The sequence below is a fragment of the Amblyomma americanum genome, chromosome 2 (assembly GCF_052857255.1).
Source record: "Amblyomma americanum isolate KBUSLIRL-KWMA chromosome 2, ASM5285725v1, whole genome shotgun sequence".
NCBI lineage: Eukaryota > Metazoa > Arthropoda > Arachnida > Ixodida > Ixodidae > Amblyomma > Amblyomma americanum.
Window position 1 is genome coordinate 147,993,150 of NC_135498.1, and position 22,048 is coordinate 148,015,197.

The 22,048-nt window shown below is 49.3% G+C and overlaps 3 protein-coding genes across 6 annotated transcripts in view; 2 read left to right on the forward strand and 1 right to left on the reverse strand.

Annotated features, from left to right (window-relative positions):
* The window catches only part of LOC144121887 (uncharacterized), a 182,157-nt gene that overhangs the window by 94,839 nt on the left and 65,270 nt on the right, over window positions 1–22,048 (reverse strand). The gene's annotated exons all lie outside the window — the stretch shown is intronic.
* On the forward strand, window positions 12,497–16,765 carry LOC144121884 (uncharacterized). The gene has a single exon (XM_077655307.1). The coding sequence runs from the start codon at window positions 15,144–15,146 to the stop codon at window positions 16,665–16,667; it is 1,524 nt and encodes a 507-aa protein (XP_077511433.1). The 5' UTR covers window positions 12,497–15,143; the 3' UTR covers window positions 16,668–16,765.
* LOC144119033 (peroxynitrite isomerase THAP4-like) lies at window positions 18,737–19,754 on the forward strand (the record flags this gene model as incomplete). Its single annotated transcript, XM_077651771.1, has 2 exons — window positions 18,737–18,895; window positions 19,535–19,754. Coding segments are annotated over 2 exons (315 nt in total), but the record flags the coding sequence as incomplete, so codon positions are not given.

A 22,048-nucleotide genomic window follows, 5' to 3' on the forward strand; every position in this document is an offset into this window, starting at 1 on the left:
CCCGGCCTTTTAGTGACCTCGCGTTCCGGCCTTGAGTGGCGAGTGTCATTTGATGGAGAACGGAGGTCGGTGATCCGCGGGAACCGTCAGCGGGCCAGAGACCGTCTACCACAGCCGACGCTACCTCGACGACAACCTTCTTTCCCTTGGACTCAACACGTGATGGGGGCGAGACCATAAGTGCGGTGGTGTGTTTGTGCGCCCAAGTGAAAGCCCTAGGCCCCTCCCACTCCGGCGTGGGCGTCCTCAACCTAGGGAATGTGGGGAATAAGAAGGATATAAAAATCTACAAGGAGTACGGAAGAAACTACGCTCAGGACGACATCGTTTGCCAAGGGGGCCTTCAGCGCCGAAGCCCGACAGCGTGCAGCTTCTGCCAGCAACCATTCGAGCTCAATCCGGAGCCCCTCCATCGTCCCCATGAAGTCGTCGGCTCGTAAGCTCGGACACCCCAGCCTCTGATGTATAATCATAATCATGTATAATTATCGAATATATCTGTTTGTTTAAACTGAGCCATACGGTGTTTCTTTGCCTCTCCGTCCCGTGTGGACCTGCGCATTATGGGGGGTCGTCACACTACATGCTTGTCTTTCAAGCTGAGAATACAGCTGCCAGCCAGCCATGTGCTTCTGACAGAAGCGCTATAGACGCCTCTGCCTCGGCAGAGGCAGTTGCACCTATACCTGCTTCTGCGGAAGCAGATTTCGAGGAACTTTAGACCGCCGCAAAAACGCGTTTTTTAATAGATAAATATGTTGACCATAAGGACCTGGTTGGTCAGAAAGGGGGATTCAGGTATGTGTCCATCCCCGATTCTATGCAGCATGCTTGCAAACACAAAAAAAAAATGTATTTGACAAAAGTGCGAGAATTTGTTTCGAGCGGTTACTGTATTTGAATGTACTGGCAATCATTGTAATACAAACCAAAGTGCATTTCATATTTCATCCCAGCATGCTTTTGGAAATGTGCCCCTGCTTTTACAGTTGAGTTTAATAGTTGCTGCAGTACGTGTTTCAGTTCTGGCTTGATTTCTTTAGGACAAAAAAAATGTTGTGGACAAAGTTGGCAAAGTTCCACAACGATGAGTTTGGAGGCACCCTTTCGGCTGTCCAGGTCGAAAATAAATGGAAATCATTGGAGTGCAGCTATAAAAGAGCAAAAACGAAAAATAACACATCGGGGCACCACCGTGTGCTGTGCGAGTATGAGGAGTGAGTACCCAGTCCAATAAATGTCTAGCTGACTTGCTGAATAGTTCTAATAGCACTTACGCCATGTAGGGAGCTGGCCAAGGTGTTGGAAAAGGAACACCACATACAGCCACCAGCCCTCCTCCAGACAGGAGCCTCTTCGGGAAACTCGGAGTAAGTATACTAATTGCATTAAATGCGTTTGTCGTTGTAGGTAGGCTTACAACTGGAATGGCAGACTAAATTTGGTACATGAGAAGGAACACACGACAAGGCTAAGTACTAACTACAAGCTGAAATAACATTTACATTGTAAGCAATGCTTATTATTTTCCTAAGCAGTTAGAGCAAAAGAAGCATGTCATATGTGTCCATTCTTGTGTAGCTGGTTTCCTAGTGAAGTACTTGGTGCAAACCACAGAAAGTGATGTAATGTTTGTATTCATGTGCGCAAAGTGTGGCCGCAGAGGACATGGAACTCCTTCAGGGAAATGGAGGAGTTGCCGGCCAGCATGCCCCGCAGGAAGAGGCAGAGGACATCTTCTACCAGTGTCCTTGCGGAAACGCTGCTGAAATTAGATGCAGCTAGAGCCAAGTGCCACGAGGAGCGCATGGCCAAGTTTGACATGCTCATCGATGTCATGCGACTCAACAAGCAATAAACCCTTGCACTTAGGTGTTTCGTGACCTGTGTGCTATATATTCCAAGTGAAAAGGAAACATTCAAATTATGTTTCCACATTTATTCACTTCAACTTGAACAGCACTACAATTCATGCAAGCACTACACAGACAGCATGGCAATAGCATGACACAATCTTCATGAAAATGAGGTTGCCTTAGCATTGCTGCTTTGCAATGTATTCCCTCAGAGCCTCGCTGTAGCCTAACAAATTAGGGTCGACATGTCCTGTTGGCTCTCGGTTTCCTGCATCGTCGTAAGGTGGCAAGGTCTCCTACTCTTCCAAAAAATCCCTTTCTTCATTACAAAAATTGTGTAAAACGCAGGCAGCCATTACAAGGAAGCAGCACTGTACTACAGTTTTGGCGTCAACGAAATACAACCTTCGAAAGCGCTGCTTCAACAGTCCAAAAGTGTTTTCAATGGTCACCCTTAATTGGCTATGCCTTCCATTGAAGTTTCTTTTCCACGAAGGAAAACTGTTCTGGTTGTCTCTGAAGGCGGTCATGAGCCACGGCATTAGCGGGTAAGCGCAGTCCCCAAGAAGATACCCACCGTCGCACATTGCAGATGCGTTCTGAAAGAAGGAGCTTTCTCTCAGCACACGCGCATCGTGTGTTGATCCCGGAAAACCGACGAACACGTGCGTGAATCTGTTTTTATCGTCGCAGATCCCCTGCAGTATGATGGACGGAAACTTCTTCCGGTTGTAGTAAGAGTGTGCAGATTGATCCGGCCTAAGGATCTCCACATGACATCCATTGATGCACCTCATAGTGTTCCGGGGCCCCCTGCCACCACCCTTCGAGAGGAATCCAGCTTTCACGTGGACAATCTCCGCGCTGCCAGGCCAGCAGGTTACTTCGTCCCTGATGGCGTGCAAAAACTTGACTCAGTTGACACAGACGTGCACCGATAACTCCGTCACGTCAAATTTATCGGCAATAGAGTACACTGAGCTCTGCGAGCCTATGTAGACTAAAGCTATCAAGGATGTTTTTTCAGCTGAAATCTGCCGCCTTCCTTGTACAGCATCGGGGAAGAAGGCGGATGCCAAGAAGCGAGCGCTCAGCTCACCGAAAGTCCTTCTAGACAGTCGGAAGAGTCTCTTGAACTCCACTTCAAAGTACGTGCCCACTACAGTTTCACAGTAGCCAGGGATACGATGGCGATCGTTTCTGACAACACCACATGCAACTAAAATGCACATCTCGTCGAATTCTTCGTCGCTGTCAGACTCTAACAGCTCCATGGCCACTTGCAAGCAGGCAGTCATCTCGATCACGTTTATAGACACACGCATGAAAAGTCCGATGCACCACACAAGCAAAAGAAATTTAGCAGCACGAATCAATGAAGCAACCGGCACAAAGAATCCGCCTAGGGCCTAGGGAGTTGGCGAAGCGACACTGGCGTCGCGCTGCAGACGACAAGGCCTGCACATTTTGTGAACTTGCCTATTCGTTTTGACAGCGACAGTGCGGCGCTAGTGTTGTGAACTGCTCGAACCGGTCTTGCGCGCTCGTTGCACGGTGGCAGAACTATTGCGGAACTAGTGCAGCCAGTGCAGCCAAATCGAAGAGACCTACTGAGATCAGCGCAAAAGGCAGCTTGGTACGTACTCAGCCTCAGCATAGCGTATATAAGTCATGTAATAGTCACTGCCAAAACCTTGTGGCATGAGCAACGAGTTTGCATCCGAAAGAGTCTGGTGTTGATGGATCAAGACGTGTTGGATGTGTATTGCAAGACAACCGCCCAGAAAAAGAAGATCGCCCAGAGAAGCAGCAGGCACTCTCATACGCCTAACACCTGACATCGTTCAACGACAAGGGTCAACCGAGTGCGCAGCCTCGTCCTTTGCTACCATTGCCACAGCTGTGTCCGGTGAGGGTAGCCGGAGTGCATTAAGCGTTCTTGTCTCCAACGAAGAGTCTTCCCCTTAAAGGGAGATGCATGTCGAAAAAGCGAGTTTTTTGCGAAATTTTTCAGTTGTCAGTTTGACTGAAGTTCCCCCAAAAGTCAAGGCGAAATTCGAACGCGAAGGTAGTAAAAAGTCCATTTTATTGAGCCACGGTGACTCGAGAAACTGTTCATTTTCGCTCTCAGCGCAACACAAACGGGACACAAGATGAAGGACTAGCACAAACAGGCGCTGTCGACGATTACTTGGTGTTCACCCGAACAGGCAGTTTGCCTAGAAGTCTGGTCGACATTCTGAAGACTTTTAAGGAATGCGGACGTGGGCTGGAGTTCACAACTGAGGTTCCAGGCAACAAAGAACTGCAGTTTTTGGATTTGGCACTGTGTGGGGGGGAAAATCACTTGTGTTGGTGGTATCGCCCGAGGACTGCCAAACCATTGCTAAACTTCCGGTCTGGCCACTCTAAGCTCATAAAGGAGGGCATTGCCGTATCTTGCCCGCATTCAGCTCTCAGGAAATCTTGCCATGAAAGGACGCAAGAGAGCATTTTGGCGCAAACAGGCAGGTTACGTGTACACGGGTACCCAGATAAACTCATTTCCAGGGCAGCGGAGAAACTTCTTAGGCAGCTCAAGAATGGGGCTCAGCCGAAAGAAGCCAAAAAGAAGAAAAAGCCGGCTGTGGTCCCGTATGCACACTGCTTGTCACATGGGGTGAAAAAAGTTGCGGGCAGATACGACGTTGATGTCGTCTTTTCTGCACCTAGAAAACTTAGCGCAATGTGCAAACAGGTCAATCAGAGGCACTACGACAAGAGCAAGAGGGATGCTTGTCAGGTGCGTCATGTGTGGCCATCTATACCTTGCGAAGTAGGGGTGGTATACCAGGTCCCCTTCCCCTGCGGTGCCATGTACATTGGCCAGACTGGCAGGTGCGTTAACAAACGCTTGATGGAGCATGAAAACACCAGGAAAAATGACCCCCTGTCTCACTCAGGCTCCCACAGCAGGCAATGCCAATGCAGACATGAAAGGGATCATGCAGAAAGGAGAACTACAGGGGACCCCCTTGCCCAGGCGTCTTTCCAGTGCAAAAAGTGCCAATGTGTTCCCGATTACAAGAACATGTGCATCCTGTTCCGACATAACAATAAATTAACACGCGAGGTAATGGAGGCTTTTTATATTCACCACAACGGCACAAAATGTATCAGCAGCCCTTCCATAACGTTATCCGAGAGGGAATTGAGCTATCTGACCTCCCACGTGCCTTCCAGATAACTTTTGTTGATTGATAAGTAGTTCACTGTTTGTATTTATACGCTTTTTCGTTCTTCAATAAAAAACCAGTTGATAGTAACAGTGCCTGTTTGTGCTAGTCCTTCGTCTTGTGTCCCGTTCGTATTGCGCTGAGAGTGAAAATGAACGCTTACCAACTCGCCCAAATTTCTGCCTTGCTCATCGAGAAACTGTTACTTTCTGCGCACATCGTCAACTTGCAAGCGTCTGCACCTCGAAAACGCAGCACCGCCCACCACTGCCATTTGCTCGGAGAGGTAGAGTATGCCTTCTCGCAGACAGCACCTTCCACAGCTCCGTATTTCCACTCGAAGTAATTTTTAATAAACACGTTTTTGGTGCCTATTTCGAGTGCTTCTACTGGCCCTTTAAATCACGTAATGCTTTAGAGTAGCCGCCATTGGCCGAGACCGATGTGTAACTGTGGCAAAGCCTACCTTTCCTACCGCCTGCTTTCACACCGTGCGGTATGTACATCGATCTCTCCAGTCCGTGCTTTTCTAATTAGTTCGAGATGAATGACGAAACAAAGAAGCACGATTTCCGAGCCCGGAAACCTCAAATGAAGAAAGACGCCATTGCAAGCCTCGATGGAAAACGACAGCTGAAGGCAGTTGCCCGAAGCCAGCTAGTCTGAACCAGGGCAAAGGCCACTGGGGTGAAATTGACACCACCGTGAACTTCTTGTGCGCCTCAGAGGTCAAGATTACACTGCTTGAGAGTCACAGAGCAGTAAGCAGTCGCCACTCTGCAAGTGCGGCAATATGTGACATCAGTGCATTTACGTTCCTGGTAAGCGTGGCTGTTTGCCCAACGTGCCGTATTTGTACCCTAGCGGTATGCAAACCGGCCGAAAAATGGAAGGGCCTTGCAGCGCTTCTTGAGCTCTGATGCGAAAACAGCGAGTGCCCTACATTGCTACTTTCTACGTACACTTCGAGCCGTGTTGTGCCTAGTGGACTCGCGGATGGTGCCAGTGGAAGACGGAGCTATCAGAGCAAGAGCTCCCACGACAGCTTTGCCATGAACATCAAGGTGATCATAGCTGCGTGCGCGATAGGCATCGGGCACAAACAGCTGTCTCGGTTTTGTGGCTTTCACGGCTTGCCGATGCCACAGCATCATAAGAACTTTGCGGCGATCGGCAATAATAATAATAAAATAATTCTGCTGCAGCTGAAAACATAGAAATAACTAGAGCTCTCACAAAAAAGAAGGTAGGCGACACCAATGTTGCCGTTATGTTTGATGGCACGTGGCAAAAGCAGGGCCACAAAAGCCGTAACGGCGTCAGCACAGCTGTGTCAGTAGACACTGGTTTGTGCCTGGATTTCGACGTGCTTTCAAACTTTTGCCTCGCGTGCAGTCATCACCAACACCTCAAAAGTGAAGAAGAGATATGGCAGGCGCACCACGGTGCAGTTTGCGAGAGGAATACTGAATGTTCCTCTCATGCGATAGAGACAGAGGCAGCAGTTCGTACAGTCAACGACATGTTTTTCGAGCGCCTTATTTTTCGGACATGTTTGATTTTTCAGAGTTTTTCCCGGCACCAGGACATACCTCATAAAGTCAATGTATTACGCGGCTCAAAATTTCGAACACTCCAGGGAGGGCTGTTTGATTTTTCGAACTTTCCAAGTGTCAGCCGAGCCAACTGCCGTGCATTTTGGGCTGCGTCGCCGCCATCTTGTTTGTTTACATTTTCCTCCTGCAGCTTCTAAACCGGCGCTGGTCTTGTGTGCCGGTTCCTCAGCTAATCTGACGCTGGATCGAGGCTATAATATTTGCTAGCAGCTTCCGCTTCCGCAACAGCATCGCTGCCGCAGCACAATGGTTTTTTTTAGACTATTGGATCGCTCCGACTGCCTGTTTGTCTATGTATTTGCCATGCGTTGACGGGCTTAGCGAGCAGGCCTAGTCGTGGTCGTGCTGCGGAGACGTGAAAACCATGTTCTGTCCCTACTATGGCTCGCATTTGACTGAATCGGCTGTAGTGCTTCAAGACACTGTTTCTGGAATTTAGACGGAACTTTTTTATTTCTTGCGTGCAACACGGCAGCGAGCAGGCACTCAACGAAGTAATGCAACAACTTCCCGACAACCACGCTGTGTGTTCTGCTTAGCCAAGCTTGCCAATTCATAATGAAGCAGAAAACATCAACGTTGTCATCGGCCTCGAAAGTTCCGATGAAGCGAGGCAAGTACATCACAATGTCGATTGCGAAGAAAGCGGCAATCGCCAAGTTCGCTGAAGGTGGCCGATCACAGGCAGACGTCGCGAAAGTTTAAAATTTCCAAACACTCTTTCGGACCACATGAAAAACAAGCAAAAGATTTCGGAGGTGGCGGAAAAGTCTACTCGGTGTCATCAGAAAAATGTAAGCCAAGGCACCAATCCAAAGCTCGAGGAGGCCCTCCTTGTATGGCTGAAGTTAGCAGTGGCCAGCAATGTTGCTGTCTCCGGTGCCCTCCACAAACAGAAGGCGGCTGAGATGATGGCACTTCAATGAACACTGAAGGGTTTAAGGTCAGTTTTAAGAAACTGCGCGGCTGAAGTGCAGCTGTTGACCCGAGCGTCATTACGGATTACTGCAATGAAAAGCTGCAGTCACTCTTACAGGAGTACTCGCCGGACGATGCTTTCAACGGGGAAGAGACCGAATATTTTTTTAGGCTTACGCCAGAGAAGAATCTTGTCTTTGCTGGTGATCCTTGCCATGGCGGGAAGCACAGTAAAAAGCGGGTTATTGTTTTGGTCGACAGCAATATGTCAGGGATAGAAAAACTGCCGATGAAGTCGAAAGCTCCGAGGTGCTTTAAAGGTGTAAAGTCCCTGCCTGTCTTGTACGAGGCAAACAAGAAGGTATAGATAACCCAGCAGCTTTTTGAAAGCTATGAGAGAAAACTAGATCTTAAATTTGATCTAGAAGGCTGCAAAGTTTTGTTGTACGTCGACAGATGCTCTGCACATGGGTACACTAACAACTTCAAGTCTGCGTGCGTCGAGTTCATGCCGCCGAACACGACAAGTATCCTACAGCTGATAGACCAAGGCGTGATTGCAACCTAAAGGTGAACTATGGGTCATGCTTGCTTTCGCGTATGGTGTGCGCGTGCGCCTCAACAGTGGAAAAGCCTACTGTCGATTTGCTTGGAGCACTTAGCATGCTTGCCGATGCGTGGAAGTCGGTGGCACCCGCAGCACTGCGCAACTGCTTCCGCCACGCGGGATTTGTGTTGAATGGAGAGTCGGCGGCCTTGGACGAGGATAGCGTCATTGAGAACCTCTCCAGCAGCGAGCATCTCATCGATGACCTTCGCACTGCAGGTGTCGAAATTCCCTCAACCGTCTCATTTTCAGAGTTCACGGACGTGGACAGCAAGTTGGAACTGTGTGCTAGGCTCACAGATGAAGAAATCACTCGCTAAGTGCTTGCGGAGTCTTGAGAGCGAAGACGACGACTCGCCTGCAGCAGCGCAGCCGACGCAAGCTGAGCTGATGCAAATGGCCGCAACTCTTTCGTCGGCTTACGGCGACACAACGACTCTCGCCGAAATTCAGGCGGACCTGCTTGCACGCAAGCGAAGCATGGGTCAGAAGTCCATTAATCACTTTTTTCGGCCTGTAACTCAATAGTAAGCAATAAATTGAGTTTTTCGGGGCACATTTGTTTTTCGGACTGCCTGATTTTTCGGACATTTTTGCAGTCCCATGAGGGTCCGAAAAATTGATCGTCGACTGTAGATGGACACCATCACAGAAGACACCTCTGCTCTTCCAAGTTCCTGACTGATGGGAGCAGCAAAGCTTTTACTGCTCTCTCTCAGGCAAAGGCATATGATGAACCCCCAATCGAGAAAGAAGACTGCACAAATCACGTGGACAAGTGTCTTGGCACTGCACTCCAGAAACTATAAGCTCCTCTTCGAAGTGGCGAGAAGTTGAAAGATGGAGCAGTCCAAAACCTGCAAAGCTAATTTAGTAAAAGCTTGTTAATTCGAACTTGAAGGGGACCGGAAAATTGTTTGAATTAAGCGAAGTTCAAATTATCGATTGGGCACTGGAATGAGCAGCATTACAGAATCCAAAGCAGTCACGTCTTAGACTCGTTATCGCGAGCTAGGCGCTACTACAAGTTTGTGGCAGGCGATTCTGAGAATTAAATTCATGCAGTCCTCATGGCAAATGAAGTATGCACAAGCATGAATGGGCTCATAATCGGAGAGACACATCTTTTGTGCTTTTTGGCCCATTTCAGCCCCAGAAATCTACTTTAGAGCGGTAAAATTTTGCTCACGAAGCGCACTGCATGGAATGCCATGGCGCAAGTCTGCCCGCGGTCTTTTGGCCACTTTTCGGCATCGCGGTTTTCTGGCATCGAAAAGCGTCACGAAGCTTTTATTTTTGTTTGGATTCTAACACAGAAGACACCAGCGATGCGGTTAATTGCGACTGATTTCGGCGCGCTTCCGTTCGCATCCGCTGTAAACAGATGGGGCACTCGGCCCTCGCTTGGTACTCATTACTAGGCAGGTCATCGATCGTAGGTTTGGTACTTCTGTGGCCTGCTCTGTGCCTGCATGAGACTAATTAGACGGCGGTATTAATTTGACACTGCATGCGCAACAAGGTCGCCGCCTCAGCGGTGATGCCTCCGCTCGCCACTTCACTCTAAGCGGGTCAAGCTCTTCATGCGCTTGGAGTAATGTGGCATAAATTAGATGCGTCTGGGTAGGGACCGCAAGAAATTTCGAATAAAGCGATATTTCGAGTAAAGCGACTTCGTTATAACGAGGAATAACTGTAGGTAAATCTTCGGTATAACACCTAGTTTGACAGACAGGTAACCTCCAAACAAAGAATTTAAAGCATTCAATATCTTCAGAACTAGGTGATAGAAAAATATGTGGATATTTGAAATCAGCACGAAATACGCATATAAACTCTGCAACTTTCATCAAAATCTGCCAGGAATAAAAAAAAACTTGTCTTAAGACCAGGGTCTCTCCTTACGGTACAATTAGCAATCTGCAGCACACAATGGCACCAAGAAGTTTTTATGGCACAGCAGTTCGACCTCCGCTTAAGGAGCTGCTAAAAGAGTGAAATCGCATTGATACGATGCCGCTTAATACGTTTTTAAGTCTAATACAATTTTTTTTTCATTCCCGGCAGATGCCCTATAGAGATACAGTGGAGACCACTTATAGCGTAACCGCTTTTAGAGCGGAACCGGTTATAACGCGGGTTTTTCTGACCACCGGTATTCCTGCCATGGAACTCAATATATAGGCAGACCGCTTAATACGCGGGCGCGAAAACCAGAATACCGGTTAAAGCGCGGTTTTTGGCAGGCGAAGGGTGCAGCCCGCGCGGCAGACACACCGCGGGACACGCGCGACGAAAAGAGAAGAGCGAGAGAGAGGGAGAAGAGCAGGCAGACCCGGCGGCCTCGAAGAGTCCGAAGGAAGGGGAGGCGCGTACGTCATGCTGGCAGCGCCCAATCCGGGCGTGCGCTGAACAGAGTGCGGGGTAGAAGCAGTCGCGCTGCTGTCGTTTTTTTTTTTTTCCAACAGTTTCTTTGTTGCGTTCAGTGCGTGCTTGTCGTGCTCTCTGCTTCTGCTGCCATGTCGTCGGCGTCTTCAAGCGTCGTGAAGAAGCGGAAAGCATTACCGCTTGAAACGAAGGAATGCGTTATCAAGGACATTGAGAGCGGGCTGAAGAAGGCAGCGGTGGCTGCAAAGTACGGCATATCGGACACAACTGTGTCGACGATCTTTAAAAATCGGGACAAGGTGCGGCAGCAACTGCGGCAAGATTCTAGTTCGCTGTCGCGGAAGAGAATTCGTGCATCGAAGTACGAGGACGTGGACGCAGCGCTCTTCAGATGGTTTAAAGAAGTTAGGGCTCAGAGCATACCGGTAAGTGGCCCGATGCTCCAGCAAAAAGCTAGGTGCCTGGGTGCTCTTTTAGGCCACAATGACTTCAACCCCCTTAACAGATGGATACAGCGCTTCAAGGACCGCCATGGCATCAGCTGCAAAGCTGTGTGCGGTGAAAGCGGAGAGGTGAACGACGAGACCATCGCAGTCTGGCTCCGCTTAAATTTAGGAACCATTCTCTCGACGTATACGGACAGAGACATTTATAATGCCGACGAAGCAGGCTTATTTTATAACCTGCTGCCCAACCATACTCTCGCGCTGAAAGGCGAACCCTGCTCGGGCCGCAAGTCTTCAAAGGAGCGTGTGACTGTTTTGTTTTGCGCTAATATGGACGGCACCGATAAGCGTCGCCTGTTCGTCATTGGCAAATCGGCGAGGCCGCGTTGTTTCAAAAAGCGTGAGTACCTGCAGTAACGTATAAAGCGAACAAGAAAGCGTGGATGACGCAAGAGCTTTTTATGAGCTGGCTTTGCAAATTTGATGAGGATATGGTGGCAGAGAAGCGGCGGGTTGTGCTCATCCTTGATAACTGCACAGCTCATAACATCCAGCCCAGGTTGACTGCTGTCAATTTGAAATTTTTGCCAGCGAATACTACCGCCAAAAGTCAGCCCCTTGACCAGGGCGTCATCGCCACTGTTAAGGCACTCTACAAGAAAAGAATTTGTGAGAGAGTTCTGCTGAACATGCAGCAGCAGCAGCCCCTGCATTTAAGGGGTGCAATTGACATGATTGTTGCTTCGTGGTGGCAAGTGAAAGCTCAAACAGTAAGCAAGTGCTTTCGGAAGGCTGGCTTCGTACGTAACGCCGAAGTTGGAGCTGATGAGGAGAGCGACGTCGTCGATGAGGCAGTCAGCACTGACGATGTGTGGTCCGGCCTCGTTGAGGGAAACATCGTTTCCGCAACAGACACTTTCGAAGACTACGTCAGTGCTGATGAAAATGAGCTGGTTGTCTGCGAGGAAGCGAGCACGGATGATGCGATTGTCGCAGCGGTGCGCAGTGGCGTGGAGCTTGCGACCGATGATGAATCGGACGGGGAGGACGATGTCGACCCAATGCCAGATGTGCCATGCAAGGACGCGCTCGAATACCTGAGCAAAGTGAAAATGTACTGCGCAAAAAACAGTTTGAGCGACAAAGCGCTTCAGTATTTAAGCCTTGTTGAGGACGAAATCGTTCGAACTGCAGTTAAAAAACACCGCCAGACGAAAATCACCGCATTCTTCCGCTCGTAATGCACTTTCGATGCAAACACTCTTGATGCTCAGTTGCAATTGTTTTGTGTGTGTGTGCGTGTGTGAAATGTGCAATAAATTGTGTTTTAAAGGTAGGTAGCCCGTTTGGCATGCCTGAGAGCTTAAAAACACGATGTTTTGGTTATAACGCGGTACCGCTTATAGCGCGGATATTCGGAACTCCCACAACTTACGTTATAAGCGGTCTATTCTGTAATACATTTTCATACGGGTAATACGATCACATTTCCATGTGGGTTTGGGTAATACGACCGCACAAATGTCTGAAAATCTCATGTGGTTTCAATTTTCGCGCCAAGAGGCAGCGAAAGAGTCCTAATGGTATTCAATACTAGTAGCCGCAGTAGTTGTAACGCTCATAGCTGATTATCGACGTTTAACATAACCTTCGATAGATAGGTGTGAGAACCACATTGCTTCAATGATGATGGTGGTGACATTGACATTAGGGTAGACTCTGTATGAAGTCCTGACCCTCTCCCCCCAACCCAAAAAATAAAATTGCTACAAGTCACTGAAATCATCGCATAGAGCAAAACCCCAGCTCAGTGCCTGTAGCAGTGTGGCAACCTCCGAGAGCATGTTCGCAGGCTTTCGCACTACAGTTTTTAGGCGCCATCTATCCTGAGACTTAGTACTCGCGTTATAATATATCACTGTGGCCAAGAAGCAGCGATTGGCACATGCGTTGACGCTGTGGTGTGGGCTTTGTCTCATAGCCGTTTCTGGTTGTTTCACACGCTCTGCTTAGTTGTTCGCACTTGTTTGGCGACAAATTTCACCATGTCCAGTAAGCACAAAGCTTTAACCCTGAAAGAAAAAGTCAACATGCTTTTAGAAATCAACGAAAATCTGCAGAAGAAACATGCAGACCTGGCAAGCGAATTTGGTTTGCCTGTATGCACGCTGAACATGACTGTCAGTAAGTGAGAGAAAATTAGGCGCCGGAGGCGGAGAGAAGTCTGTGGCACCGGTGTGAAACAAACAAGGGGCACACAGTATGGCAAGATGGAAGAGATCCTCCCACAGCGGTTCAAAGAAGTAAGGACGGCAGGTGTGAACGTTGACGGGACCATTGTTTGCGAGAAAGCAGATGAGACTGCACTATCTTTGGGCATTGACGATTTCAAAGCATTGGGTGGGTTGCTCCACAGCCTCAAGGCATGGCACGCATAGTCTGTCCAACAAAGTTCCGGCGAAGCAAAGTCTGCCGACAAGATGAGGTTTCCAACTGGCTCCCGACTTTGCCGGCCGTGATTTCACAGTACCAGCCAAGGGACGTGTTCAACGCAGATGAAGCTGGATTGTTCATCAACCTTCAGGCCCAGAGAAGTCTTAGTATGAAAGGTGAGACATGCCAAGGAGGAAAAAAGAGCAATGAAAGAGTGATTGTACTGTGCTGCAACGCAGACAGGACTGAGAAGCTTAAGCCCACTGTCATTGGAAAGTTCTCGAAGCCGCGCTGCTTTTCACGTAACTCGCCCTAAAGCCCCTCTATTGTCGCTGCCGCTTTTTTAAGGGGGGAAGCGGGGATCAGATCGCGATTTTCGCAAAAGAAATCGATTTTTGAAAAGTACGCTTTTCAGAATCTACAGCATCATTTCTATCTTGTACTGAAATATTTCACCAAAAAACAAACTCTAAGCACTAAAAATAAATATATTTGTCGGTGCCGGCGTCCACGCATCCGCCCGAAATCGCGAAAAAGTCACGAAGTTCAAGGCGCGACTGCTCGGATTTCCCGCCACGGAGCGCCGCCATTTTGGTATCGTTGGAAAGCCCGACTCTTCGGCTCTTTTTTCCACCCCTTCCCTTCCTCCCCTGCCAGCCAGCAAGCGCACAAAAAAAGAAAAACCGGAGGGTGGCAGCACGGAGCAGCCAATGACTGTCGCGCCCTGATTGGCTCTGCGCCGCGGCGCGTTGTTAGGTGATTCCTCATTGGCCTACGCCGCGGCATAATGGCGTTTGAGGCAAGGAGCGTCTGCTCTTGTCCGCTGCTGGGAAGCCTTTCTGGCCTTTCCTTCTCTTGTGTTTCGAGGAGTTCGACCACGTGCAATGGATCCGCGCACGTTCGAAAAGAAGTACCAGACGAAGCATGCCTACGGGAAGCGGAAACGCAAGCCCGTCACAACAAGGAAGAAGCGGCTATTGTCAGCAGGTGGTTCGGCCGAGCCGAGCGTCCGTTCAGAATCGGCGGAGTACGCATCCAACGTGCTGTGCGATCTCTCGCCCAACGTGCTGCGGGATCTTGCGCCGAGTCGAGCACCAGCCAGTGATAGTGAGACGAACCATGATCTTTTGCCGTCGAAGCGTGGGCGCAGTGTTACTGCACCGGTGACGATCGACATGCCAGTGAGTCTCGCCGTAGGCGAGCGTCCCACCATACGCGAGTGTCCCGTCGCAAGTTCGTCCAGCACAGATCACGGAGTGGGCTTGCAGCGGCCATCGCCGCCCGACTGCAGAGCATCGGAGACGCGCTTCCGCGGTGAATCGTTCAACGCCGAGATGTCTCCGCAGCCAACAACCGCCAGTGAAGGCAGTCCCATGCCATCGACGAGTTCCGGCGCTTCGACGGTGCTACAACGCAGGCGCACGCTCGATGCCGCGGATGCGCCGGCGGCCGTCCTTGCCGCTCATCGCAGTGTTGACTGTTCGCCCAGTGAACGTCGCACTATTCAAGCTCACCTAAAAACACGATTTGTGTCCGCGGAAAGTGCAGAACTGCAAGCGTTGAGAGTTCGCGAATCGCTTCGCGTGGTTTAGGCAACAGAGCGCAAGTTCGGGCTGACTGGCTCACAGGAAAATGCCATTCCCGCACCTCCAGAAGAGGAGTTTATGCTTGTTCAAGTTGCTGCTTTGAACTCGCTGATTGGTTCCACGCTTTGCCCAACTTGTCAGCAGCCCGGCCTAGCAGTGCACCACGAGACTGAACTGGGGCTAGCTGTGAAGATGGTACTTTCATGCATTTCCTGTGGTACCCTACAGTCCGAGTGGTCCTCACAAAGGAAGAGCGGCTCTAGAGCTTTTGAGGTCAACATCAGAGCTATGCAAGCAATAAAAAGCATTGGGAAAGGACCAACTGCTCTTAATGACTTCTGGGCCACCATGAATGTCTCACATCGTGGATTACACCACAAAACATATGATGAGCACCTCAAAAAAACTTTCAAGCCTGCCGCAGCGGCAGCTGCACACAACATCTTCACAGATGCTGTCGAGGCAGTGAAAAAGGTGTACACTGAAATGGGAACATTTTCAAAGAACATCACAGTAGTGTATGATGGCACATGGTTGACACGCGGTCACAGCTCCCATACTGGCGTAGGCTGTATAATTGAATTCCATACAGGGCTTGTGTTGGACTGCGTAGTTCTGTCCAACTTCTGCCTTGGGTGCAGCCGACAGCCAGCAGAAAGTAACCCCCATTATGCTGAATGGAAGCAGCAACACCAGTGCCAGAAAAACACTGATGTGAATTCTGGAAGAATGGAGGTTGAGGCTGCACTACAACTTTTCAGGCGCTCCTTGAGCAAAAATGATTTACGCTACACAAACATAGTTTGTGATGGGGACAGCCGCATGTTTCGCACTCTATGTGATGAAGAAGTTTATGGTTTTGTGCAGCTGTCTAAAGAAGACTGCATAAATCACGTGAAAAAACGAATGGGGGCTGCACTTCGCTCTTTGGTAGCCAAGGCAAAGAAAGGAGAGCCACTTGGTGGAAAGGGGGGCCTGACACAGCAGCTCATCAAAAAACTGACGAACTACTATGGCCTTGCTCTGCGGAACCATTCAGAAGTCGAGGAAATGCAAAGGGCAGTAATGGCAACATACTACCACATCACATCAACAGATGGTGAGCCCCATCATGAGCTGTGTCCCCCTGGCCCCCTTAGCTGGTGCAACTACCGATCAGCTGAGGCAGAAGGGCAGCCAGCACCAGCTCACAAGTACAAGCTTTCAGCTAAAGTTGCTGAAGCACTTCTGCCTGTGTACCAGCGCCTCTCAGACCCTCAGTTGCTGGCCCGGTGCAAAGGAGGCAAAACTCAAAACGCGGCCGAGAGTCTCCATTCAGTGATATGGTCATTAATATCAAAAGACCAGCATGCCTCACTGTTTGCCGTGGAAACAGCAGTGCACGACGCAATTTCAAGGTACAACTCGGGCAGTCTGAAAGCTTATTCAGACCTGTGCACAACATTGGGCCTGCGCCCTGGTGCCCTCTCTCTTCAGCGGGCTGTCAAGAAAGATTCCCAGCGAATGAAGAAAGCACACAAAGTCCATCTCCTGAAAGGACAGAGGGCTAAGAAGTCACCTGCTGCCAAGGACACCAAATTTTACAACGCAGGAGCATTCTAGACAGTGTGTGCCAGTATGGAACTTTGAGGCTTGTTTTCTCAAAAGTTTGTTTTGGGCTTATCACCTCGCTCGTGGAAAGCATAGCACAGCAATGGGAGCTCGGATTTTAATCCTGTTTGTTTTGTTGCAATTGCTGAAGTGTGCCTTATGTCAAGACAGTCTCAGATTTACCATTTAGGCTCACCATTTCTTATTACACAATAATTGGAGCATGATACATTCTAAACATAAAGAGAAGGTGCATACTGTGTCGTTTAGAAGAACAGAGAAATTTAAAAAGAAATTCAAAGAATCTTGACTTAGACTATACTTCTTAGTAACTATTAAAAACATTTACAGATCCATAACCCATTTTGCTGTCACGCTAGGCTTTCCACGAGCAAGCAACATGTGAGCAATATATAAATAATGATAAAATAAAAACTACTGAAGATATTGTTGTGAAACTTTGTAGCTGTCTGTTTGATGCTATTTCAAACCTGTCTGCCAAATTTCATCACTCTAAGTTAAAAAATGAAAAAGTTTATTCCGATCCCCTCATCCCCCCTTAAGCGGTATTCACACGGGGGACCTCGGCGCGGAGGGACGGGGAGACGAGGCGCGCTACGTCACCGGCCGGCCAAACCCCTCCCCCGCTCCCAAATTTAGTATTCACACGGGCAGCGGGGAGCCGCCGCGGGGGATCTAGACGCGCGAAGCGGCCGGGCGGCGTGGGAGAGGTTAAAGAAAGGGCCGGACGGCCGGTTTTGCTGTTCTTTGAAGACAGCGAAGGCTAAAAAAAATAATAAAGATTGAAGGGAGATAAAAGGGAAAAGAAACCGAAAAAGGGAAACAAACAGACAGTTCCCAGCACCGGAGCTGAATACACGTCGAACTTTCTGGCGCTAGAGGATCCAGAGCAGGAAATGGATGTCGCAAAAAGGAGCAAGTACGTGTTGTTGGCGGCTCTACTTGAAACCGAGGATGACGACGATCTTTTCAAGAAAAAGCGGCGGTGCTGGGTGAAGCCATGGATGCAAGAAAAGTCCCTTGGTGTGCAGCACAGTCTGTATAACACGCTTCGTGAAGATGACCCGGACGAATACCAGAAACTGCTTCGTGTGCCGCATGAAGTTTTCTTGTGGATGCTGGAACGCATCAGACACCGGATTATTATTTTTTTTTTACAACAAAAGCCGCCATCTGGGTTTACCATGCTCAAGGAGCGGGGCTGTGCTGATCTGAGGAGGGAAAATGCCGACAGTCGAGGGGGGAAAAATTAGACGAAAAAAAAGAGATGCGTGAAAGATAGAAGAGAAGAAACTCTGAGAAGATGCAGACAAACACAAAGACGACGTATGCCACAAAACGCATCTTGCTCTAACCAGTTCATAAATATTGGACTTCAAAAATGTTTTTATTAGTGCACGCATTCCTCTTCGTCCAACGTGCGCAAAATCCACGGCAAGAAGTAATACAGCTCCGTCGACAGCGGAGCGCCACTCACAGCGACCCCAACGCGCGCCCTGCCAAGTGCCGCCTAATCTCCCGGGGACGCGGGGACTGAACGTAGCGGCCGAGCGAACGGTCCCCCTCCCCCGTCGGCGGCGGCCGCCGGACCAAAACCGGAACTGCGTCGCCGCGAGCACTCTCGAAGGCGTGACGTGTACGCAGCCGCCGTCAGTTCGGGAGGGATTCCATCCCCCGTGTGAATACCCCTTTAAGTACCGCCAAACTTTGAAGTGCACCGCCGCCTTTTTTCCGTATCTGGAATGGCTTTTCCGGTTCCGATTTCCAATTTTCTGTCGGAAGTCGGCATCCATTTTGTATCTGCTCGCACGGAGAAAAAAAAAAATGTCGGCTCATTTAGGAACAGCGATCGCCTCGGCGCAGCATACTTCAACGTTCGAGCTGATCTTGTGCCATCACACTGCTACGCTGTTTCTCAGCCTCTAGAAGACTAACCAAATTGTTCTGCGCTTGGCAGAAGCTTGGTCCGTGCTGTGACTCGAGCCATAATTTTTGCTCTAGCAAAGTGGTGAACTACTCGTCTGCCTAGCGGGTCGGGTAGTGATCCGTAACGGGTCATAACTGTGTGCTGTGCCTTTGGTTGCTCGACGTGCTCAGGAAGGGGCAAAAGGCTCTTTTCGGTGCCCCTGGGTAAGCGCGACAAGAAGCGAACGAAAGTTTGGTTGGATCGCATCGGCCGAAGCGATTTCTCGCCGAATAAGTCCAGCAAGCTTTGCGAGGTTAGTCTGAAATTTTCTGCCTCTTTTTCTCCGCTTCAAAAAGGTCGTCAGACAGAGCTGCAAATGTTAAGGGTGGGCTTATGCAGACAAGATTAACACATGTGCTATATTGTTACCATGGTGGCATGCCTAATGCCAGTTTGGTTGGCCGACAGTGCTCCGGTGTCAAATGTTTTTGCTCACTCCAAGCAAAGCCCCTCCATGACGTTTTCTCCCGAAAAATCAGGAGCGACAATAGACGGGTTTTAATTCAAAGAGCACACCCATTGGCGCGTGACGCGGATCCTGAACAGGGATTATGATACTGGCACCGAAGACGCAGTTGCAGAACAGAAGTGGAATTAAGGAACGGGGGGCTATGCCTTTCTCGCAATGAATTTTTTGTCAGTGCATTTCACTCTTTTTCGTCTAAAGCAAATGCGGTTTCGAGTGCAAAATTTGTCGCCTTCAAGCAGGAAAGTTTCCTTTAAAAATTCTCGTATTGGCACTCATCTTGTGTAGGAAAAAAGTGTACTGTACAAAAAAGGACTGCCCCGCAACACTTACCAACTCTGGCTGCTTTATTCTCTCATTTCCAAGCTGTGCAAGCACCCCTTACCAGTTCGGGAGTAACCACTTTTCTGTTAAAATTTACGGGAGCATTTTACAGCAGATCAGTTCGAGCCTCCGATTCTTCTGAAGCATGGCATAAAGAAGCTGAAGCCCACTGCTGTGCCTTCGCTCTTTTGCCACCAGCCCCACAAAACTGGAAGAAAGCTACCAGTGCCATGCAATGGTATGACTAGTGCATTATAGTCTGTGCTCTTTCCTCATATATGTAACAGTTCCATTGCTCTAACACGCAGAGAAGCAAGGTGGTGATGATGATACAACTGCAGCAGGTGGAAAAAAAAACACCCTACCCGAAGGCACGTTCTGAAACTCCGTACTCGCATATCAAGAACTTAAAATTCAGTGATCGAGCCTGTCTTATTTTTGAGTAAACAGAAGTCCTCACTACTGTAACTGCAGATGGCTTTCCAAGCAGCTTGCTTCACAACAGCCCCCCCCCCCCCCCCCCCCCCCCCCCGAGTCACCTCGTGCACAGGAGGGAATCCATCAACCCCTTGCCCTGCTGGCCACATCATCAGTGCAAGATACTTTAGCCTTTACTACAAAGCTTTACATGAACATAAATCTGTTCCTCGCTGACCACATCGACTGGGGCACAAACTGCAGTGGCATCCATAATCAAAAGTGGTTGGTCAATTTATAGCATGAGAAATATACTTGTAATGTACAGCATGCCATGCACTGCATGTCTCATGAAACTATGTTACTAAGGGCAGTTAAGTTAACACTTGATCGGTTTGCACGTACAGTCAAAACTCGATTTAACGAAACCCGATTCAACGAAAATCTCGATTTAACGAAGGTATCCTAATTCCCACTCAGACGCCCATAGGGTTCAATGCTTTGACTAACCCGAAATAACGAAACCGATTCCGTGATCTGTCCCGATTTAACGAACCTTTTTTCGAGAAATAAAGGTGAGAAAGTGTTAATTTTTGGTCTATTTTGTAGACAGCACCCCAAAATTTATTGATTGCGAGTCAGCGGTAACAGCGCGGAGCATCTTCATCCCGTCGCTTTTTTCAAACTGCGCGGCGCAAAACGAGTTTTAATTTTGAGTCGAGCTCACGAGATGGCGCCAGCAGTAAAAAAGTTTTGTGCCACATTTCATAGATGGCGCTGGCATATTGGTTTACATTCTTTTTCTGGCTGCCCCACCATACTTTTTGTTGCAGTTCGCGTGTTTTTTTTGTGTGTGTTTGTGTGTTGTGCTCTGTGTTCGCTCTTGTGCGGATTTCCCCGTGCCTTTGAACGCACGTCTTTGTCAAGCTCAGCTTGTTAGGCCTCCATCAGTCTAGCCTTGCTATCGTGAACGCGGACGTGGTGTGTGCGAGCAAGCGCGCTGCTAACCCTCCCGACTAGCAGATGGAGCCCTGCAAGAAACGAAAAAGGCTTACCCTGGACGAGAAAGCGGACATAATTCGTGCTGTGACAAGTGGACAGAAGAAATGTGACATGGCTGCATCACATGGCATTCCAGCGAGTACTCTCTCCACAATATTGAAAGGGAAAGATGACATCCTCCGCGCCACTTCGTCGGGGAATCTCTCGCGCAAAAAAAACACGCGGTTTCGGTACACTAGGCCCTGAAACTGCCGAAGCTGGTCCGGACTGCGCGAGCGCCGTGCACGAGGATGAAGATGCCTGGGAACACCTTCGCTCAGTGGATGAAGTGCCCACAGGCATAAGTTTCTCAGACTACGTGAACGCCGACGCAAACGCAGTCACAACGGAAGTTTTGACTGATGCCGATATGTTGCGGCTTGTAGGAAGCGTGGAGGGAGTGACGGCTGAAGACGCTGCCGACGACCCTGCAGGTGCCGAAGCTCCCGTGCCGACACCAGGTCAGGTGATGGATGCTCTCGATCTGCTGCGACATTTTGCTGGCGCACACGAGGGGACGGAAGATGCGCTGGACGCACTTCAGACCTACGAGAAATCGGTGCGGCCGTTGCTCACAAAGCGCACGCAAGCAAAGATCACCGACTTCTTTGGCGGAAAATAAATTTGTAGTCCCCTCGGGCCTTTCTTGTCGAGTAAGAATTTTTGTTGTTTCTTTTCATACGCGCTAGCGGCGCCGGTCGTGGTGTTGGCGCTACCCACTCGAAAGTACCGCGGGGGGTCATGACGATGACCATACGGACCCCCAAAGATTGCGCTAGTTGTATGATTACCAACTTTGGCGCCAATTTGTCATTAGCTGTGTGGCTTGCCGTCCCGTCGGCGGTATTTAGGGAAGATTGTTGCGCCGCTAGCCGAACCGTCCTTTGGGTCGGTGCTACCGGCGTGAATTCGTCACGCGCGAGTGCGACGAAAAGTGAAAATGGTACGTGCTAACCGATACGACCGCGATAAGCTGGCACGGTTTATGCGGATGCAAAATGCATTATGTTCAATGGGTGCTCAGTCGGGGACTTGACTTTACTACTTTTAAAACGAAAGTACTGTTTAAGCGGGTACGTTTTAACGAGGTTTTACTGTAATCGAATGTACTGAATTATGTGCCCAAGAAATGCCTCATTCAATTTAACGAAGTTCTCG